We start from the raw sequence: 21,884 nt of genomic DNA, 5'->3' as shown, positions 1-21,884 counted from the left end.
TGTCCCCACGTTTCTCTTTTGGTCTGAACGTCCCTCCCTCTCACACTTCCAGCACACTACTATATCATCTGTAGAAAGGGGTGGGTAGAAAGGAAGGTAAGGGGGAGAAGCAAAAAATGGAAAAGCAAAAGACCGGAAAAAATACAATAAAACTATATTTTAAAAAATATGCATTTTGCTGGATTTGTTTTTTCTGTCTCTCTGATTTGAGACGCTTTCCTGATAACAGAAATGACTGGAAACAGAAAATGACTGCTGTTCAATGTTCAAATTGAAGGTTACTTAATATTATAGAAGCAGTGTTGCAGTGCAGTGGTGTGAGGCAGTTATTTCTACTTTCCAGATGCTATTTTAATGCTTAAGTCAATACACCCAGCATTGAAATAAAATGCAAAGTCACGCATTGCTTTCTTGTTGAAGTTGCCTTTAAAGAACAAAACACATGATATGCACCTTAGGCATACAGGCAACTCCCGCTTAGAGCTCTTAATTGGTTCCCAAAAAACTGAGCGTTAAGCAGAAATAGCGTTAAGCAAAATTGAAAGTTTTTGACAAACTAAGATAGCAACCATGACCATTATAACAAAACTCACTGAGCACTAAGTGGAATCAGGTATCAATGTAAAACGAGCATTACAGCGAAATAACGCTAAGCAAAACAGTGTTAAGTACAGGAAACTCCTGCTTGTGAAAAAGCTGCTTAACACAAGCATAAGAAGTCTTTCTGCAGCTTTGCATTCAAGGCCTCCTTCTCTCTAAAGTCTATATGCTAGAATTGGCAGAATAAAAATAAAATCTTGGAATGCTAACAGTCCTATTTAAGTTAAATATTTAATATAGTGGGGGGCGGAAAAATCAAACGCACTGTATTCAGTATGATTCAAACAACTGCCAAATAAAACTCTGATGAATAGCATTTATACTAGTAACAAGGTGTCAGAAAAATATAACTATGACTCCAAATATTAGTGTATTAATATACTTGTGATACAAACAAGAGAGTCAATCAGTTTTTAGTCATTATATTTGAAAATACTATATAGCAATTCTATTTGTAGGCAGAAGCATTTTGCCAGTCTTAAAATTAAAAACAAACAAAACCCAGCACAGAAGCATAAAGCAATACCCTTGCTCATTTATAGGCAAGACTGCAACAAAAGAATATAACTATAATATAATCTATGCCGTTTGTGGCATTGAATCTTGTGCATTTTTCTTGAAACATTAAAAAGGCAAGACATAACAAGTACAAAATGTTTTTGTCCTATGTTACAGAAACCAGGGGGCAAAATCCTACATGTTAGCCACATATACAAAAGACTTATAGATATGAAATTGTGACAAGGGGAGATAAACTGTTTATCTTACCTTTTACAGTAGACAGTTTCTTCAGAAAGTTCTGAACAGCTTTTTCCTGCAATAAATTTTTATGCTGTTCTTGGTTTTCAGGACTGCAGAACTTCAGAAATTGTTCAAAAGCAACCTGAAGAAAATCCATTTTATCAGCCGAGGTTTTGCTTTCACTCTGCCCTGCAAAATATCACCAAAGTTGGTAATCTGTTTCTGGTTTCCTTTTAGTTACATTTTGGTTTGGTTTCCTTAGAGAAGAAGAATGTATGGATATTATTATACAATATATATCCTATTAATAGCTATAGGAGTGTTAACCTGGGTAAAAGTACATGTAGGTTTTTTTAAGAAGAGACACAAAAATATGTCATCTGCCAGTTCACGAAATATTATACAAAAATAATGTTGGAAGACAGTGTGCTTTCCATTTTAGCTAAATGCTCTTAACAGAAAAGTCCAACCCCGATTTAAGTTTGTCTGCTGCTTTCAAGACATTAAACTACATCGAAGTGAGATGAAAATAAATTGATTTATTTCATCCCTTAGGATGCTAAGACAGAAGTCAGATTACTGGAGATAACTCAAGGAAGGTAGTCATCTTTCAGGTATTTCTGAAGGATATTCCAGGAGTAGAGCAACAACTATTTCTCTTATCCTACATAAACAAAGGCCCCTGACAGATATTACACTTAAAGGTGTGATTAGTCTGTTAATCGTATCTTAAATAGACACTCGACCACACATTCAGGATATAAGTGGCACCATAAAAAGAGAAACCTACCACAAAAATTTACACAATTTTTGTGTAATATTTTTGTGGCTGGTTTCCATCAAGCTTCAAACTCAACATATGGCAGGGTTAGGACTGCATCGTGTCCCCAACTGGCTTCAGTACGGTATGTGCTGGCCAACAATCAGATAATTGTTGGCTGGACTGGGACCACAGCTGGGCTTGGACCAGTGCGGGTGCAGTCCTGGAGCCAGCTGGCTGATAAGATGATCATCAGCTGGATTGGGACCGCAGTAGAGCCTCAGCAGAAGAGATTCCAAGTCGATCTTTTCATTACAAAGCCACAGGCCAATGGACCATTGCAGACCAAGGGCAAAAGAGCACAAAGAAACTATAGATGTCAGCTAGATGAAGGGTAAGAATCTGTACTTGGTACACTTTTCTGTCTTCAAACCTATGGTCCATTTTGTTTGCTTCCAACCCGTGTAATAAATCCTTTTGTTGTTTGTCTCCTGACTGACAGTGGAAAGAGTTATTTCTAAGGGAATGATATTCCAGGCTCACTCTGTCCATAGAGAGGGGGACCTATATTGCTTCCATAACCCAAAACCCATAACTCACTTGGGTCCATCACAGGTCCCTCATTGCAACAGCAGAATCCAGCATAAGGGCAAAGGAACTGAGGTACTAGGATAGGAAGCTATTTTGGGGCAACCTCAATCTGTTCCTTGGGGCAAGTGGCAGTTCCATGGGGAAAATTTGGGACCTCAGGGGTCCCCTGCAGATAGATGGTTTTGTGACAACCATCATTTTGCATGATCATGAAAACAAAGAGGTCAATGCATTCTAGCCGAAAAAGCAGGCAAAGCAGCATGTTATTCCAAGGTACTTGGGAAGAATCAACTGAGGGCATCTCGATCCTTTTAATGGTTAAAACACTAGAGCAGGCTGTAGTTCAGTGGGCCCCAAATACTGCATCCTACAAGTTCCTATTTCTAAATATTTTTCATTCCTGTTGAAAAGGGATGGAGTGATGAGCTCTGACTAGTAAGCAACATATTCTAGATGACATAATTAGTGGTAGGCTGTTTAAGATACAAAAATAATGTGGCCTTTGTAACATAGACCTTCACTTCAGAACCAGTAATAGATCTCAACTGAGGAGCAGGAAGTCGCCACCATTTTAAAAATTGGCCAAATGACATATTAGCAAATTATAATTTTTTTTTGTTATTATTATTTATTTCTCCTGATGTTCCAGTTGTAATGTGTTATGGGAGAAGAACAAGACACAAAAAGATGAATAAAAGTAGTTAGTATATGGATTAAGGTATACGAGCAACAAAGTGCCTCCTTTCCACCAGGTAGGTGAAGATGGCAGGTCAGAACGGTTTCCTTTACTGAATGGAAAAAAATATCTGATTATTTCCAGAGTTCTCCATAGTTAAAATATTATGGAAATTTTTCAAATGTAGATCATAAGCTTTTGGGGGGGGGGGGAGGGGCATGCTTCTATTTTTACTAAGCTTCTACAGTAATGATATGCATTTTCTTCATCCAGAAGAGTAGCTGAAATGTAATCTGCCAGTTCCCAATAGCACTGGCATCTGTACATTTTAAACACTACCCCGGGGGGGGGGGGGGGGGGGGGGGGGGTGAAATCAGCCACAGAACTTACTATCAGTGGCAACCTGAGCATAGTTGAACGTACACAAAACATCCCCTAAAGGCCCCAGCTTTACAAAACTATTACACACTAACTAGCACACTGTCATTCCACTGCAATTTCTGGTCCCCATAAAATAGGATTGTTATTATTACGCTATCCAAAAGAAAACTGGCTGCCTAATAATAAATGGAAAGACATGATGCAAAGATTCTTACGAACCTAAGGACCTGCTCTTGCAAATACTTAAGCACATACTCTTTCCAACTGTATGGGTAGTCACATTGACACTTTAAGTTACACATGTGGGTAAAATTTGCAGAAGTATGGTCTATTTTTGACAAGAAGTAATGAGACACAGTAAGCAACACCAGAGAAGGAAGAAATGTGGAAAGACGCAGATTGCGGAAATAACTCAGTTTGAACACGGAACCAAATGGTGGTACAAATACTTTTTTTGAAGATGACAAGAGACTAGTAAAGCATCGCTGACAGGGAATGACACAACGTGATATTAGAAACACTGTTTGAGTTTTTTACAAATGTCTTTCAATACAAGGACAAGAAGTTTAAACCTGATACAGGAGAGATACAAAAATGAAACTCATCACTCATAATGAAAAATGGAACTTCTGTGGTTCATAAAAGAACACCATTTTAAAACAGGGAATGAAAACAGCCTTATGTAATACCTGGTGATTCCACAGAGAAAGCAGGATGTCTTGCTATGTGACTGTTGATTATATCTACAGCCTTGAAGTTTTTATTTTTCTTCAGCATATCGACAGCACATCTTGACAGTCCATCTGCAATAGTGGGATCCACTCCATAATTTAGGAGCATCTGCACATCATCTGTTTGACCTAAACCATAAAAAGAAATGCAGCTGAAAGAGAAAGCATGGGCCCCACTGTTTGTGGGGGGAGAGGGCAGGGGGAAGAGGGCAGGGTAGTTCAAACGCTGATTACAGAAAAATGAATAGCTCGATATTACATATGACTGCCACTATCTGTTTCCTATATAGTGGTTTTCATCCATAGATCTCCATACAATGTGTAAGAGTACAGCATCATTTCCCTCATTTTACAGACAGGAAAACTGAGGCACAAGGTCCAAGAACATACAGCAGGACAGTGGTCAAGCTAGACACTGAATCCTAGGTCTCCTATGTCCCAGCACAGTGCTTAAGCCATTAAGTAGGGCCTTACATAAAAAAGGCTTTTATGGGGTGATCAATAAAGACAGATTCTTCACAATATCCCATGTTCTTAAGTATGAAAACAGAGCAAAGCACCAGTTTCATTCCATATCAGGAAGAGAAGATCATCTAAAGCTTTATTACAAGGCTTAATAAAGCTATCACCATTTTGCTAAATACAATATTGTTTTTGCTCCCTTCAACAGAAACTATACATGTCTTAGAACAAACAATAATCAAAAGTCTCTCAAAAACGTCAACTTGGTTTTGAGGCCTCACCACAATAAGTTGACCAGGCATTCAAGTATAAGCCTATTCCACACTTTTCAAGTTCCCCCAAAAAGTTTGTGCAATAGTTTAGTGAGTCCTCTCCCACCTCACTGCTCTGTGCAATTTAGTCTTAAGGCCATGATGAAGGTGGATTTCAAAAATAATGATATTCCAGAGACTCAAACAGGGAGAAATTAAGATCACACTTGGAAATCTAATAGGTCTAACAAGACCATGCCTAAAATATTTTTAGTGTACTAGAAGGCAATGAACTCTCTTAACAATACCCCTTTATGCCCTTATAATGGGCACCGTAATACTCTGAGGGTGCATCTACATATTCATTAATGTGCAGTAGTTATTGCACATTAAATTTAGTACGTGTATAATCAACTAGTAAATTAATGTGCAGTAACCAGAGTTACTGTGCAGTAGCACCAGAGCACACCTTTTTAGCGAAGCTATGTACAGTAGCATATTAGCTCTGTTTGTGCTGTGACATGCTACTATGCAGTATTATTAGGTTACTGAGCAGTTAGCATCTCATGTAGACATGCCCAAGAAGATGTGTACTCTCCTTACCTCAGGACAGGGGAACATCTGCTTTAAGCCACATCCAGCAAAAAGCCAGGAGGAGTGCAAGAGTTAGGGGATCAGCCAAGCAACCAAGCAAGTGAAAGAAGCATTAGTCATGACTTGATGACCTTTTCATTTTCCTAAGACACTGACAGGAGGTGGATAAGAAACAGCGATAGAAGGTAGGAACCTCCTATCACTGTCTCTTATCCTTCTCCTACCACTGTGTCCCTACTTGCTAGAGCATCAAGGCATAACCTGGCTGGAAGAAAATCTGGGAAGAAGCAAAACACTTTACATATGTAATGCCTGGCTTTGTGCATTTACACCTTACCATTTATGCTTTTTTTTTTTTTTTTTTTGGAAAAGCAGATGGCTGTGAAATTTCTTCCATCCTCTGCTTCTTCTATCACTACTCATTTAGCAGCAGATGGGATGGCTATGACAGATTAAATGTGACACTTCTACAACTAACTCAATATTATGAATGAGAGTACCACAGACTATAAAAAATGCAGTAGGTCAGCATTTAACCAAGTAATCATGGGATCAATAGTGATGTTCATTTCCTGTTGCCACCCAGTTGAATTATTAAGAAATGCATGTAAAAATAATAATAAAGCTAAGTTTCTACAGTTGTAACCAGAGGAAAAAAAGGAAATTCAGAGATGGCATCATAATTTGACCTTTACAAGAAACCCCTGAAAAACAGCTCCAAATTTGTCACACCTAAGACAAGACATATTTTACAAATAAACACAACTTCAATCTAATCAGGTCTAAGCCCTTATACAATTTATAAAGGGCATCAAAACTTAGAAATATCAGGAAGAAAAAAAAACAAGCTGTACCTAGTGGATAAACCAATGATTGTGAACCAGAGTGCCAGAGCACTCTGAGGTGCCACCAGATCCTTTGAAGGGTCCCCAACATGTGAGAAGATAAGCAAATAAGCTAAGCAGATGCTCCTCCTTGCCTGGAAGTTTCCTAGCCCTACTGCCCAGACCCTGTGTAAGGAGGTAAGCATTGTAATATAAATTAGTTTTTGAAATTGGGTGCCACTCAAGTCACAAAAATTATAAAAGTGTGCCTTGAGTTCAGTCAGCGGTGCCTCAAGTCCAAAAAAGTTGAGAACCGGTGGGATACATCTTAAATCAGAAAAAAGGAATCCTAACATTGTATCATTATTTTTTAAACAGATACTGTATTTGCTGTGGTTATTAAGGTTACACTCAGACTACAAGCCTTTCTCATTCTTCTCCTTGGCATGCATTAAAGAACATCATTGTCTGGAGGCTTTTTTTTCCCCTTTTGCCAAAACAAGCCCAAAGATGGAGGGGAAAAAAAATCCATCCTTATTTACATACGTTTCATGGTATATCCATTGGAATGAGATGCCACAACATGTAGGACTGTGCAGCCATCGCAGTCTTGCTGGTTGATACTACCCTTCAAGTCTGGTTTCTGGTCTAGCAGCCATCTGAAAAGATCGCTCCCTTCTGAAATGAGTAAAAAAAAACGTGTCACAAAACTGCACACCGTTATACTAAAACAGAAGGAGGAGGAAATAATATTATATTTTCTCTTGGAGTGAAAGAGACCCTCTCACAGACCCTCCCTTTTAAGGCAGAGAATGGATGACAGAAGAAAATTGAAAAGCATCAACAAATGGTGCTATGGGTCACCTTCTCTGTTGGACACAGAACCAAATATTGGCTAATTCATAATATATATGCAATTCTGGTCTTGATCTACAGATTTTTAACCTGTTACCCAAATCAAACAGACAGACAGACACTGCTATTATTTTCAAAGTTGACATTTATAGATATAATGCTTTGGCTTTTAACCAAGGAAAATGTTGTTTCAATGTTAGTATTGGGATCATATGACTTCCAAACACATCTGAACAAGAGGAATGAAGCTTGAGTAATATTTTTTGTAGTAAATTCTTGAGCTGTAGAAGATAATCTCCCGATATGATTTGGTTTGAGATTTTGTCAAATGTGGTTTGAGTTACAAATTTTCTGGAGGCTGGCCTTGGTTGCCTTTGTTTTATTTTAATATGGATTGCTGCTTACTTGCTTTGATGCAGAGTTTAACGATAGCGTGAAGTGGATAAGCTCCAACGCTCCCAATGTTTGCTCCAATAGAGATAAGCCATTTCACCAGTTGTGGTAACCTGTCTATTCTGTCATATTGTCCAAAGAGAACATATTTCTGATAACAAAAGAAATAAGTAAAAACATTAGAGTTGCATTATTCTACAATGCATGACAGAAATTCTCTTTCCCAGGGTTATTTTCACCTCATCCAAAACAAGAGTTTTTCATGACTTAGGAATTTGATGCAACAATGACAATGCAACAGAATAAAGGTGTTTGCTTTACTTATTATAAAGCTGAACTGCAAATATATTTATTTGCATTTCAAGAGCACCTAAAAGCCCCAACTCAGTGAGGGCCCCAATTTGCTATGAACTGCTCAACAAAAAAAGACACAACACTACAAAGCAGATGTCTCTGCCCCAAAGAACTCCAATTTTACACTACTTAATATTACTATATATTAGTAATATATATTCTATATTTTGTATGATACATATCCTATTTATCTACCATACTAGTATTGCATAAATCTCTCCTTTTCTGTACTGGTGGTACCAAGTCTTTTAGGGCCAGAAAAAGGAGTTTGCAATCACACTAGTACAGGATATTATAAGGCTTCACACGTGATTTTTTTTTTTTTTTTTTTAAACAGGGGGTTTCAGTTCAATCACTGGAGAAGCCTGGCTTGGCTCCTAGACCATGGGCCTTTTACAGATTATCTATACCCCTCACATCTACTAGACAGGAGATATGCCTTTTCTACCCTGAAATCACTATAGCAGATTTAAACTAGCTAGCTTGATATTGGATAGCAGCAGTAGTGTTAGCTGCTACCCCACCCCCATTCAACAATTTTGATTAACACTTATGTAATTAGTCACATAGCAAGCTACACTGCTGGGAGCACCCAGACAGGCTACTTTAAAACTAGTGTAGATCCCAGAGACAATTTTTTCTGCTACCACTATATGCAATCTTCCTGAAAACCAGACAGTACATTTAATGATCTTTAAAATTTACTTTTGCCCTCCCTCTTCCAGGATTTCTCTGTTCCCCATACCAAACACATTACTGCTTTCTACTAACACAAGTATAAATCAAACCGTATTTGAAAGTTATATAGTAAAAATACTAGTACAGTGCTGCTGAAATACTGGTTTAGTGGCATCTTCTGGTGTTCTCCAACAAATATGTTGTATGCCCACTATTTACTAGCCAGTAAATGCAGTTCTATAAAGCTTGCTTTCTATCCCCTAAAGTACAGATTTTTAATTACCTCTCATGTCATTTTAAGATGCTAAAGAGAAGAGATCTCTTAACTCAATCACTAGAAGAAACTTAACAGAAGAAGACAGGTAACTTGTTAAACAAAATACATGTAACAGTACCTCAAAAAGATCCTTTAGTGATAACTGAGTTACTCTGAGATTTCTCGGCAACCTGTCCTTCTCAGATACCAACAACAGGAAAGACTAGGAAAGAAAAGAACATTTGGAAGCTTTTAGATAGTATGCTTAAATTCATTTAGCTGGACTATCAAACATTACAAAGGAAAACTGAATAAGTACTATCAACAAACATTTTCTTTTTGTGTTGCCTATTGTTTGTACTTACTCCTCAGATTCTCAAGAACAAAACCTTCTTTCCATTCTTGTTTGTTAAAATTATACAATTTGGTGCACACTTCCCAGCCCTTGCCCAGATGCATTTCTTATCAGGCACGTGTCACCACAATTCAGATACATTTGCTATCATATTCATACAAAGCATCAACTGTGACAAAAGCATATCCCTGGGAACACATTTGTTAACTTGCAATCTCACTGGTACTCTAAAGTAAAATCACTGTGGACTTAGCATAAAAATTGTAGCTATTGAACAATTTCCTCAGTGACACAGGAATGGCTTTATATAAACTACAAAGATGTTCTTCATCTGTGTATAGCAGAACCTTTTTTTGAGTCTCATCTCTTTGAAATTTTCCTTTTTATACAGAAATTATCCTTAACAGGTCAAAACATTGTCCTTGCTACATATTCTTCTGTACACGCCTGAAAAGAGAACCTCAGCAGTGACAATGGAACAATGATAACTTTAACAACAGCTGAGAATCTGTTGGAAACGCATGTAAACTACCACAATATTTTTCTACTTTGCCATTCTTATCTTGTTTCTCAATTCCTTGATTAATTTTTAAAGATACCAGTCTTGGACAAGCTACTTTCAGCACATTTATGATTACTGATAGTACTGGATTGAAATCACCCTAGTGCTCCACTGAAAACAAGCCATCATGCTATTTCCATTAAGAGCAAAGTGCAGTTTTGAGGGTACAAACATATTATGGAACATACAGTACAAAACTGTGCACTGAAGAATCAAGTGATGGCCTGTCAATAACTTAAATGTCAAAACAGACTTGAAAGCCACAACAACTTCTAATTAATCGGCTCAAAAATAAAGAATTAAAATTACTGTAGATACTGCATCTTGTACCATTCTTGTGGTTTACTAAAATTCCCACGAAGATAGCTGTTGCTTCTCTGTTAAGACCTACACAAATTATTTCAACAGACTGACTGGCTATACAGTACAAGTAATAAAAGGGACCATAACAAAAATGAACACAAATAGGTATTTTTCCTCCATTTCTTTCCATCGCAAACATCTGAGGTGGAGTTGTAACTATAATAAATAAGTCAACAGATAAATAAACAAATTAGATTTCTACATTTATTTGACTCCTATGCTACCTTCCCCAGGGTGTCTTACAATAGAAGCCATGAGTTATAAAAAGAGATGAAATATTAAAATAAAATAATAAATGATAAAACCATGCTCCCTGCAGATTATGTCCCTTTCAAAAAGGAATGAGACTATGAGAAATTATGCTTTATCTGTTTCTACTGTAAAAATCAAGACATTTGGACACGGTGACAATTAATGCGTGTTATTTTAGATTTAAAAGGCAATTTGGGAAAATTAAAATGATGCTCAAGAAACAGCAAAAAAAGATAGGAGTGCGCCGACAGAGATTTTTGGGGCCAATACCGATAGCCAATTTTTAAGGAGGCATATTGGCTGATACCATTCCAATTTCCAACACACATCCTGGCAGCATGGAGAGCTGCGTGCAGCTGGTAAGTCTGTTGTGGTGAAAGGGGAGGGGGAAGGGAAGGGACGTAGGGGGCAGATCAAGACCCCTGCAGTGAGGGAGGGAGTGGGGGCTGGGGCAGGTGCTGTCCTGCCAGGGCAGGGCGCAGGACGGAGCTGTGGCTTGTCTGGGGGGCACAGGGAAAGTGAGACAGCTCCCACCGCTACATGCATCCCGATCTGTGCGGGGAAGGCTGCCACTGCGGGCTGGGTTCTTCTGGCAGGGGTTGAGCCAAGGTGTGCTCGGGGCTGGCAGCACAGAGAGTGGGGGCTGCAGCCACCTCAAAATTCACCATAGTCCCCTCAACCCCTCCTCCCAGCACTGCCATCACCTGCCCCGAGCGCAACCTGGCCCAGCTCTGATGCCGGGAAGAGCCCAGCACAGCCCCAGACTCAGCCCCAGCCCACAGCGGCATCCCATTCTGCCCTGCCACGCACGTGTGCACAGATAAAGGGGCACACACACCACCCCCCGCCATGGCCCTCCCAGGGTGCGTGCACTGGCAGGAGTCACCCCCTCTCCCTCCATGCCCCCCCGATGACCTGGGGCTCTATCCTGCACCCTGCCCATGCAGTGCCTGCCTCTGCCTTGCCCCAGCCCCAACTCCTTCCCTCAACAGGGGGGCTGTGATCTGCCCCCCACATCCTTTTCCTCCCTCCCCTCTCCCCTTCCACCACAACAGACTGATCAGCTACACGCAGCTCTCCAAGCTGCTAGGCTGTGTTCCTCGTCACCTACGTGCTGCGCTGCGGCTGTGCGCATGCACAGGCCATTTACTGACCACATTAATTGGCTACATCAGGCCGATTGCCAATACAGACAACTTTCTTTATTTCAGTGCCGATCCAATATTGCACCAATGTATCAGTGCGTCTTTAATAAAAAAAAAAGTCACCTACTTTTACCCAAGTCTATACAGATATGAATGGACTTGCTAGTTTCCCTTGCATAATAATAAACTCACCTGCCACATTCTTTTCCTGGCCAGTTCTTCTATTACCAGCTGCCAAGTTGATTTATCAAGTTCTTCTTGCAAAAGATTCTTAAAGATGGAAGAAAACTTGTGTGTACTAACTTTTTCACCTAAGAGAAAAAACAGAAACATGTTTAAGTATGTAGCTTCCCCTTCCCCCCACCTGTGTTCTACAACTGTAGGAATCCATTTTACAAGAACAATTTTACAGTATTTATCATAACACAGCAAATAAGAATACACCACTTTCACAATTAAAAATGGCAATATCTCATCCCTAATTAGGAAGGATGCACTGTTTTTACTAAAAAATTAACCAAGTGCTTTGGAAAACAAATCTCCACAACCCAGGTTTTCCACCAAGTTTTCTACTTGCAGTGAATGCATAGAGGTCTAGTGATCAAACTCACTAGGGTAGGAATGGGAATCCTCAGAAGCATGTGGAGGACAGTCCCTGCCTGAAGGCAGCTTGCTGGTCTGTAGACTCTTGTCTGAGCTTCTAACAGACCACTGAGCAAGAATGAGTCAAAGAGAAAGAGGGAACAGAGAAAATTAGGAAGAAGGGGACTGGATGCTCCCACTGAAATAAGCATTTGGAGGGTAGGAAAGGCCAAAGCTTCCCCTTCCAATTGCTGTCCGTGTGGGGTTTTCCCCTTGCTCTGGGAGAGTATTATACAGCTTAACGCCCTCCACTGTAAGTTTCTCCTGATACAAAGACTTTTCTCTTCCTTTGTTATTCCTAGTTACATTATATTCCTTAGTTATACCTCATCACAAAGGAGAACAGTGCGGTCTGGATAAAATCAACACAGCATGAGGACTGCAGCAAGGGCACCATTCCAATTCTGATTTTCTCACAAGGCAAGTCAATTCATTCATCTGGTTGAGCCCCTACCCCCAGTCTATAAAGTGTTGTGGAGAAAGCTTAGACAGCATGTTGCAAGGATTGCCTGGTTAATTACTGTGCTCTGAAAGCCCTGTAAAAATAACTGTTAATGTATTATGGTTCTGCTTCCTACTTGCTGACAACATTCTGATATTTGTAAATGTATCATTACCATCATAAGTTACTGTTCAACTAAATTATACTTATGCTGAATGCATTAGGTAGCATTTTCTCTAAATTACTTTTCATTTTTATTTTCTACCCATATTTCTTTTCAGATCCCTTTGTATTTTGTGTTGATTGGTGTCTGCACTGCAACCCAATTTAGTGTCATCTGCATGTTTCCTTCACATTCTGTTTATATCTTTTTCCAGATCATTAGTAAAACTAATTAAGGCTGTATTCACATGATGTTAAATAAGGCTGTATTCATCTGATGACCCTGAGTACTACTGAGCATCCATAACTCCAAATCAAGCTGGTGAGAAAAGTGAATGTTCAAAATCTCAGATTTTTCCTCCAATTTGTCCGGTTATTATTTATTATTGATCTGCATCCAAAGCCCATCAACGTTAATTGAAAGATTTGCTTTTGATAGGGTTTGGAGGTAGGTCTTTGCATGTAAACTTTTAAAAGTTGGACAAATGACTAGGGAGTATTGTTTGGGCATGAAGGGATGAAATCAAGAAAGCCAAAGTGCAGTTGGAGTTGCAGCTAGCTAGCTAGGGACATGAAGGGTAACAAGAAGAGTTTTTACAAATATGTTAGCAACAAGAGGAAGATCAAGGAAAGTGTCGGTCCCTTACTGAATAAGGGAGGCAACCTAGTGACAGAGGATGCAGAAAATGCTGGTAGTATTTGATGTCTTTTTTACCTCAATCATCGCAGGCAAGGTCAGCTTCCAGACTACTGCACCTGGTAGCATGGTTTGGTAGCCAGCAGTGGCAAAAAACAGATTAGGGACTCTTTAGAAAAGATGGACATATACAAGGGCCAAACATGATGCACCCAAGGGTGCTGGGGGAATTGACCAATGTGATTTCAGAGCAACTGTCCATTATTTTTGAAAACTCATGGCAATCAGGAGAGGTCCCAGGCAACGGTAAAAGGGCAAATATAGCGCCCATATGTAAAATAATATAGGGCAAATATAATGCCCACCCTTATCCCTGGAAAAATCATGGACCAGGTCCTCTATCAATTACTAAGCACATGGAGAAGTTGGAGATTAGGAACAATCAGCATGGATTCAACAAGGCAAGTCATGGTGGACCAACCAGACTGATTTCTATAACAAGATGACTGGCTCTGTGGATGCGGGGAAAGCAGTGGACACGATACAGCTTGATTTTAGCAAGGCTTTTGATACAGTTTCCCATAACAATCTTGCAAGCAAGCTAAGGAAATACAGGTTAGATGAATGGACAGTAAGGTGGATAGAAAACCGGCTGGCTCCTCAGACTTAAAAGGTAGCAATCAATGGATCAATGTCTAGGTGGCAGCCAGTATCAAGTAGAGTGCCCTAGGGTTTTGCTCAGTATCTTGATCAACAACCTGGAGGATGAGATAGAATGCACCCTTAGCAAGTTTGCAGACGACACCAAGCTGGGGAGAGTAGTAAATATGCTGGTGGGTAGGGCTAGGATTCAAGACCAAGACAAATTGGAGGATTGGACCAAAATAAAATCTTTTGAAGTTCAATAGGGAGAAGTGTAAAGTCCTGAATTTAGGACAGAACAATCCCATGCACCAGTAGAGGCTGGGGATGACTGGCAAAGCAGCCAGTGGACAATAAGCTGAATATGAGCTGACAGCATGCCTTTGTTGTGAAGGCTAATGGCATACTGGGCTGCATTAGTAGAAACATTGCCAGAAGATTGAGGGAAATGATTATTCCCCTCTATCAGAACTGGTGAGGCCACATCTGGAGTACTGTGTCCAGTTTTGGGCCCCCATTATGGAAAGAATGTGGGCAAATTGGAGACAGTCCAGAGGAAGGCAGCAAAAATGGCTAGGGGACTAGGAAACATGACTTCTGAGGAGAGGCTGAGGGAACTGGGCTTATTTAATTTGGAGAAGAGAAGACCAAGGGGGGATTCAATAGCAGCCTTCAGCAATCTGAAGGGTTATTCCAAAGAGGAAGAAACTACACTGTTCTCAGTGGTAGCAGATGACAGAAGAATGAGCAATGGTTTCAAGTTGCAGCACGGAAGGTTTAGGATAGATATCTGAAAAATACTCTCTCACTAGAAGGGTAGTAAAGCACTGAAACAGGCTACTGTGAGAGGTTGTGAAATTTCCATGCTTGGATGTTTTTAAGACCTGACGAGATAAATCTTCAGCTGGGATAGTTGGGGATAGTCATGCTCCGAGCAGGGTGTTGGACTAGATGACCTCCTGAGGTCCCCTGAACCTTCATTTTCTATGATTCTATACACAACAACATTCATAATCTTTTTTAAATTAAACTTCCCAAAACAAATTTTGAAACACGCAAAAGTACTGAATTACAATATGCCTCTATTGCATTCATAGCTTCATAGTTGGTAGGGTCTGAAGGGACCTGAGCAGATCAAGTCTGACCCCCTGCCATGGGCAGGAAAGAATGCTGGGGTCAAATGACCCCGGCTAGGTGATTATCCAGCCTCCTTCTGAAGACCCCAAGGGTAGGAGAGAGCACCATTTCCCTTGGAATTTGGTTCCAGATCCTAGCCACCTGACTGTGAAGTAGTGCCTCCTGATTCCTTACCTCCCTAACTTTGCAATTCTGTCCATGAAAAAGCAAGTAAGTTTGCCTGTGAAGGTTTAGGTTGCTTATGACTAGGGGTGCACTGATAGAGATTTTGGAGGCCTATACCAATAGCTGATATTTAAGGAGGCATATCAGCCAGTACTGATCCGATATAGCTGCCTCCAAGTGGTAAGTCTGTTGTTGGGGAAGGGGAGGAGGAAAGGGAGAGGGAAAGGGAGAGGAAGGGAGGGAAGGGGCATAGGGGAGGGCAGATCAACGCCCCCCGCAGTGAGGGAGGAAGGGGGCAGGGGCAGGTGCTGCCCGGGGGGGCTCTGAGGCTCTTCTGGTGCCACGCAGGACTCTTCTCAGCGGGGGTGAGTTTGAAGCAGGCACTGGCAGGGGGCTGCAGCCACCCAAAATTTTGCCACAGCTCTGTTCCCAGCACAGTTTCAGCTCTTCCCAGTGTGTGGGTGGAGGCGGGACATGGAGCCAGGCTGTGCTTGGCAGCACGGGGCTGGGAATAGAGCTGCGGCAAAATCTGGGGTGGCTGCAGCCCCTCCCAGCTGAGAAGAGTCCCACACAGCACTGGCTCCAGCCCACCCACCCCACGCAGATATAGGGGGCAACCCCCCACAGCCTCCTGGGGTTCAAACAGCAGCAGGAGCTGCCCCCCCGCAGAAGCCATACCTCCACTCCGTGTCCCCGCCCTGCCGTGGGCAGCACCAGGCCCTTTCCCCCTCCCTCCCTCACCGTGGAGGTGTTGGTCTGCCCCCCCTTACCTCCCTCCTCCCCTTCCGACTTACCAGCTGAAGGCAGCTCTCCATACTGCCAGCTCTTTTTGGCCAAATTATTGGCCCCATTGTGCTGATATCCAATACAGCAAATTTTCCTTGTATCAGTACTGATCCGATATCGGATCAATGTATCAGTGTAGCTCTACTTATGACTCAAGGAACTATTTCCCCATCAGTAATTTTCTCTTTACATCTGCTACCTTGACTTACTAGGGATAAAAGTGACACTTAAAAAGGTGGCAGCTGCCGAGACAATTCTTCCTTTGATTTGAAAAGCAGCATTACATTTGCCTGCCTTCCAGTCTTGTAGTACTTCCAAGCTTTCTGTTTCTTTAGGCTCAGATTAGATAGTTCCAAAACCCCAGCTCCCACATTCATTAACCTTAACAATCCACTCAAAATCGGAATAACAACCCATTTTAAAACGTTCCCTTTCTTTTAGTGTTCCAAATGGACTTCCTCTGCAGGACTTAGGCAAAATGTTTTATTTTTATTTGTTTTTAAAACAAACCATTGCCATTTTGATTAATCCCTCCACGTGACTTAGCTGATAGCAATCAAAGTTGTTAACATTAAAAAAAAAAAGCACATAAAACTAAAAAAGCCCACCCAATATTTCTTAGCAAGCTTTTTGCAAAGTTCTGGGGGGAAAAAATCTCAAGCAACTGTAACTGCAACACTGTTGGGGTACTTCAGAGGGATAACAATCAGTTCCAGAGTGTCTTGGGTACATGCAACTCTGTCATCTACAAATTGGGTTGAGGCTGTTCAGGTGATCTGATAGGCCATTCAGATATTAACGACTTTCTGTTGTGACCCAAGCAGATAGTGAGAAAAGTTAAATGTTCTCATGAGGAATGCTCCATTTATTTTTTCTTATCCTTACTGAATGAATAATAATACAAGTCTGAAGTCCACTTTACCATTAATGCACATGAAGATTCCGACTATAAAATCAACCTTTTGAGACTGATCCTGAGAACCACGGAGACGAATCAAACCCTGAATAAAGAGACCAACTGCATAATCGGGTGCTGACAACTTAAACTTTGAAAAGCCGGCTCTGTAGTAGGCCTGGAGGAGGGGGGAGGTAAGGGAAAAAAAAAAGAAGAGAGAAAACATTGTTATGGTATCTAAATTTAGAAGATTGGGGCCCTATCTCTGAAATCCTTAAACATAGCTATTAGCAACCTTACAGAGATTTCTGACTGAATACGGTTTGAAGGATATGGCTGTAAAGCCATAAAAATAAATGTTCAACATTACTAATTATATAAGTAGTTGGTCTAATAAAAGATATCAGATTTACCCAAAGGACCTTGTCTGTCCGAAAGTAGTTCAGACATTTGTAATAATTGCCTGGATTTGACATACCCACAGAACTAACATCATTGGCATATTGAATGCTTTTGTAAACAACAGCATGGGAATTTCATTCTACTGTATTTATAGTTTCCTTATACCTGGATATGCCAGTTCCATTTAAAATACAGTATTAACATAATCCCTGTTGTAATTTCTTTTTAATTTACATATATATTCAGCTACTGTTTTGGCATCTTGAAATTATTTTCTCACTCCTCTTGCAAGATGTCTTACCTGTACACTGAATCTTAGAAAAAAGAATCCAATCTTTATTCTCGTTTAGAAATAAAGTTGCCAAGTACTGCTAATACCTTGTGTTAAATGTACAGTACCTTAATAAATGATGGATCCCAGCTGAGGCTTTCCTGGGCTAAGTGATATGCATCTTGCCATTTACCCAGACAACAGAAGGCAGTTGATTTGCTGCAAAGTAGTGTGGCCATCTCCCTCCGAGAACAGCTAAGAAAAGTTAAACAAATACATCTTTAGTCTTTTTCAAGAGATATATAGTAGGTTATTGAAGGCTTTAACACACACACACACACACACACACACACACCTTTTACATTGTGTCCCAAAAAGAAAATACAGAAGAAAAAACACATTCTAAAAAGACACAAAGTCCAACTGTAAAAATCACTTTTTGATTGTACACTGAATTTATAAAGTTAAGAAATACCAAAGTAAAGTTCGTGCGTGCACAACTAACTTCACCTTTTCTGGTCATGAGTTATAATATCGCCAATTTTCTGATGGCACACCTTTCCTCACGTTTAATATATTTCTTCCATTTCATCTGGAGAATACTGAAAATACCATAGATTGATTCAACTGTACAGCATAGTTGGCTGCATGACCAGGTTTAAAGGTATGAACAGACATGAACTGAAGGTGCCAAATGATAAAGGAAACCCAGTATATTTTGGTAACCAGAAAGCTAACTAAAAATATTAGGGTAGATCTCTAGTGGATGCAAAGTAGCATAACTCATGGAAATAATCAGAGCTATTCAAATTTATGATAGCTAAGGATCTGGCCCATCTTCTTTAAAAGAATTATTAATGTCAGAGAATCAAGAAAGAACTAAATAAGAGCACTGGGAATCTACCCCAAGCTTTTATACCAATGAAGTCATTAGAGCTTCTACAAATATTAAGATTCTTCGTCTAGACATTACAGACAAAGCTTCAGGCACAGGAACAGGACAGAGGAGGATGTAGGATAAAAGTCCTGGCTTTGTCTTAAATCTCTGTGCCCTCCAGTCCCTACTCCTTATAAGACTGTTAGGATATATTCACCAATAGCTATGAGGTGTTCAGATATTAGTTTTGGGGACTAGAATGAATATAAATATGGACAGAGTAAATAGGTATTTATTAGTAGGCTTAAAATAGGTATTTATTACTAAACTTTGGGAATGGAAGGAGTACTGATTCATAACTGTCATTCTAGAGTCAAAAGAGCTCCTCAAATTCACCTAGGATTGCAAGGACAGACATTAAAAACGATTTCTAAAAAACCAACAAAAGAATAGTAAAATGATGATACTTGCTGAGTTACTCACGTTTGTCTATTTATATGGGGCCTATTAAATTCTTAAAGCATAAAAACATTTCAAAGGGCCCAGCTACACGTTCAAATTAAAGCTGGATAGAAAGCAGCTACAAAGTTGTTACACATTTTCAAGCACTACCTTTATAGCTGCTGGCTCTTTTCAGCTGGCTAGTCATTTTTATCATGTGATAATTATTTTCTATGTGTGGCTGATCTAAATTTACTGTGCAATTAAAAGGTTAAATTGTGTGACAATTACTTTGCACTTGTGTCTGGTCTTACTTTACTTGTGTGACCAGTTTAAATTAATCGCATGACTAACCAGCTAATTGCATAATATATGTAATGTGTAGCAGGGCCCTAAGTGTCAGCAGTGTTACTATTAAACACAAAAACTCCAAAACCACAGATAGGACCAGTGGCAACGCGTAGGGGGGTGCACATGTACCCCCTGAGAGCACTGGTGTAACCTCTGACAGCTAACGCTCCCCACTTAGGCGATGGGAAGGAGGGGCAGGAGAGCTGGTGCCCCACCCCGAGAGTGCCGGCCAGGGAGTGGAGGCTCCAGAAAAAGCGCTGCTGGCACTTCCGGGTCAGCACGATCAGCCGCAGAGGGACCTCCCTGGTCACTGACTGGCCGTTGGCGGGGCAAGTGCCCCCCTTCACTCAGGAGGCACCAGTTGCCCATGGATAGTACAGCCCAGGCACAGAAAGCTCAAACATCTGTCTTCATAAAAGCTTATAATGTATAATCTTTGCAATATGCCCTGAAAGTCAAGACACTAATACTCTGAAAGGCCAAGGAAGGTAATATATTTGAGTTCTACAGCTTCTGAACTTGTCCTGGCTCAGCTCCCCAGGCTTGGTTGGAATAGAATAAAAGGTGGTAAACTTTGGTTCTGTTCACCCAGAAACATCTGCTGCCTCTCGCACACAGTGCAGACTAAGGGTCAGAGAATATCAACACCTTGAATTGTACCTGGAAACTCATTGGTAATGAGTTCAGTCTTGGTACATGCTCCATATGTTCCTGTTATATAAGCAGGGAACTGCGTAAGAAGATGCTTCTGGGTGGCTGGAGTAGTGCTGAATTAATTTTTCTATAATGGAAATAAATATAAAATGTGGATGCTTTTTGTTTGCTCCTCATAATACATTAGTGCAAGCAGAATCATCAGAACTGCAGTGCATGGGGCACTAATACCAAAGGAGCACCTTCTGGCCATCCATGAAGAAATGACAGACATCCGCTGACTCTTCTTCCCCATTTCCAGCTGCTAGGTTGAACTCGAAGATGGCTACAACTACATTCAAGACGTTACCATTCTTTTTCCACTTAAGCAATGGCTGCAGTTGCCAAAAGGATGCAGTGAAACTGCAGAAGGTCCGAGAGAATCTGTCTGTGTTAAGATGAAGGAAGCCCATTCTGTGAGAGAGTTTAAGCCCTCAGCTAAGGCAATGAAAACAGACTGCTCAGTTCTCTCTTTGCTCCTAGTCATGTTTCACCTCCTGAATCTAGTCCTCACTGAATAACATCTGAGTCAAAAAATACAGCAAAAGGAAATGTTTAAAATGCATCAAAAAGTAACAATATTAATATTGTGGTTATTAGTAATGTTAGTGCTACCATTTATGATCATTTTAACAAGAGTACCAATCAAGAAGTTGGGGGGGAGGGGGGCGCAAGGTCCTCCTATCCCATTTCAGTAACTATAAATCCCAAACATTCCCCCTTCTAAAAAAACTTAGCTATAAAGTGATATAGAAGAAGATGAGAGAGAGCAATAATAAAAGTAAGAGTAAATATTGGTATTAGTATTTATGTATAAAAGGGTATCAAATGTGCACGCTGTGTTATAAACAAAAAGAAAATATTTGTAAACCAAATGTTGTTATATAGGCTATACTTAGGCACGGAGCTCCATGTAAAAATTACTTTTTCCCAGCAAAAACTTGTTTTCAGATGTTTTTTAAAACAAAACAAAAAACTCTATTTTGATGAAGAGATAAATAATTTAGTACATTTTCTATTAATATTAAGCTCTAGAATTGTTTTTAAAATAAACCTGAAAATAAGTCCTCAAATACTGAGGCTTGAGAACAAAAACCTTCATTCTTTCTCCCCAAAATTCAAACCTGACCAAGATGCACATGAAACAACTGGCAGTGTCCACACAAGCATTCAGGAACAGATAGGTAGTATATTTTTTATCCTGCTAAATTCAGTAGGATGTTTGAAAGCAAGACTTGTGGTTTGAAAGACATTAAATCAACTTGTAAATAAAAAAAGAAAAGAAAAAAGTACAACTGAATGGCAGACTGTACAGAGATTTTGCTGATAACGAAAGTCAACATGATTTGGTTTTAAAGGTATAGCTATGGTTAGTTATTGTTAATGGTGAGTCATCGAGTACAGAACTCAAAGCTTAAGATTTTCAGCAAAATCTATCAGTGATTCTTCTGCTTATGCCTCCCTTTCTTCTGCAGACCCCATCTGGAGATAAAAATACTTTCACTTTTGCAGTTTCA

The 21,884-nt window shown here is 40.1% G+C and overlaps 1 protein-coding gene across 2 annotated transcripts in view; it reads right to left on the bottom strand.

The window, feature by feature from the left end:
* Positions 1-21,884, bottom strand: part of TRANK1 (tetratricopeptide repeat and ankyrin repeat containing 1) — a 71,064-nt gene that overhangs the window by 35,152 nt on the left and 14,028 nt on the right. For both annotated transcript variants that reach the window (XM_006271419.4, XM_014602567.3), the window contains 8 exons: positions 18,134-18,260; positions 17,360-17,510; positions 12,017-12,135; positions 9,287-9,370; positions 7,872-8,010; positions 7,158-7,289; positions 4,439-4,609; positions 1,369-1,530 (listed from right to left, as the gene is read on the bottom strand). In XM_006271419.4, coding sequence (XP_006271481.2) covers positions 1,369-1,530; positions 4,439-4,609; positions 7,158-7,289; positions 7,872-8,010; positions 9,287-9,370; positions 12,017-12,135; positions 17,360-17,510; positions 18,134-18,260 — 1,085 coding nt within the window. The remainder of the gene's footprint in view (positions 1-1,368; positions 1,531-4,438; positions 4,610-7,157; positions 7,290-7,871; positions 8,011-9,286; positions 9,371-12,016; positions 12,136-17,359; positions 17,511-18,133; positions 18,261-21,884) is intronic.

Source organism: Alligator mississippiensis, chromosome 5 (assembly GCF_030867095.1).
Source record: "Alligator mississippiensis isolate rAllMis1 chromosome 5, rAllMis1, whole genome shotgun sequence".
Taxonomy (NCBI): Eukaryota; Metazoa; Chordata; order Crocodylia; family Alligatoridae; genus Alligator; species Alligator mississippiensis.
Note: the sequence above shows the minus strand (reverse complement) of the source record. Positions and strands in the feature narration are given on the sequence as shown.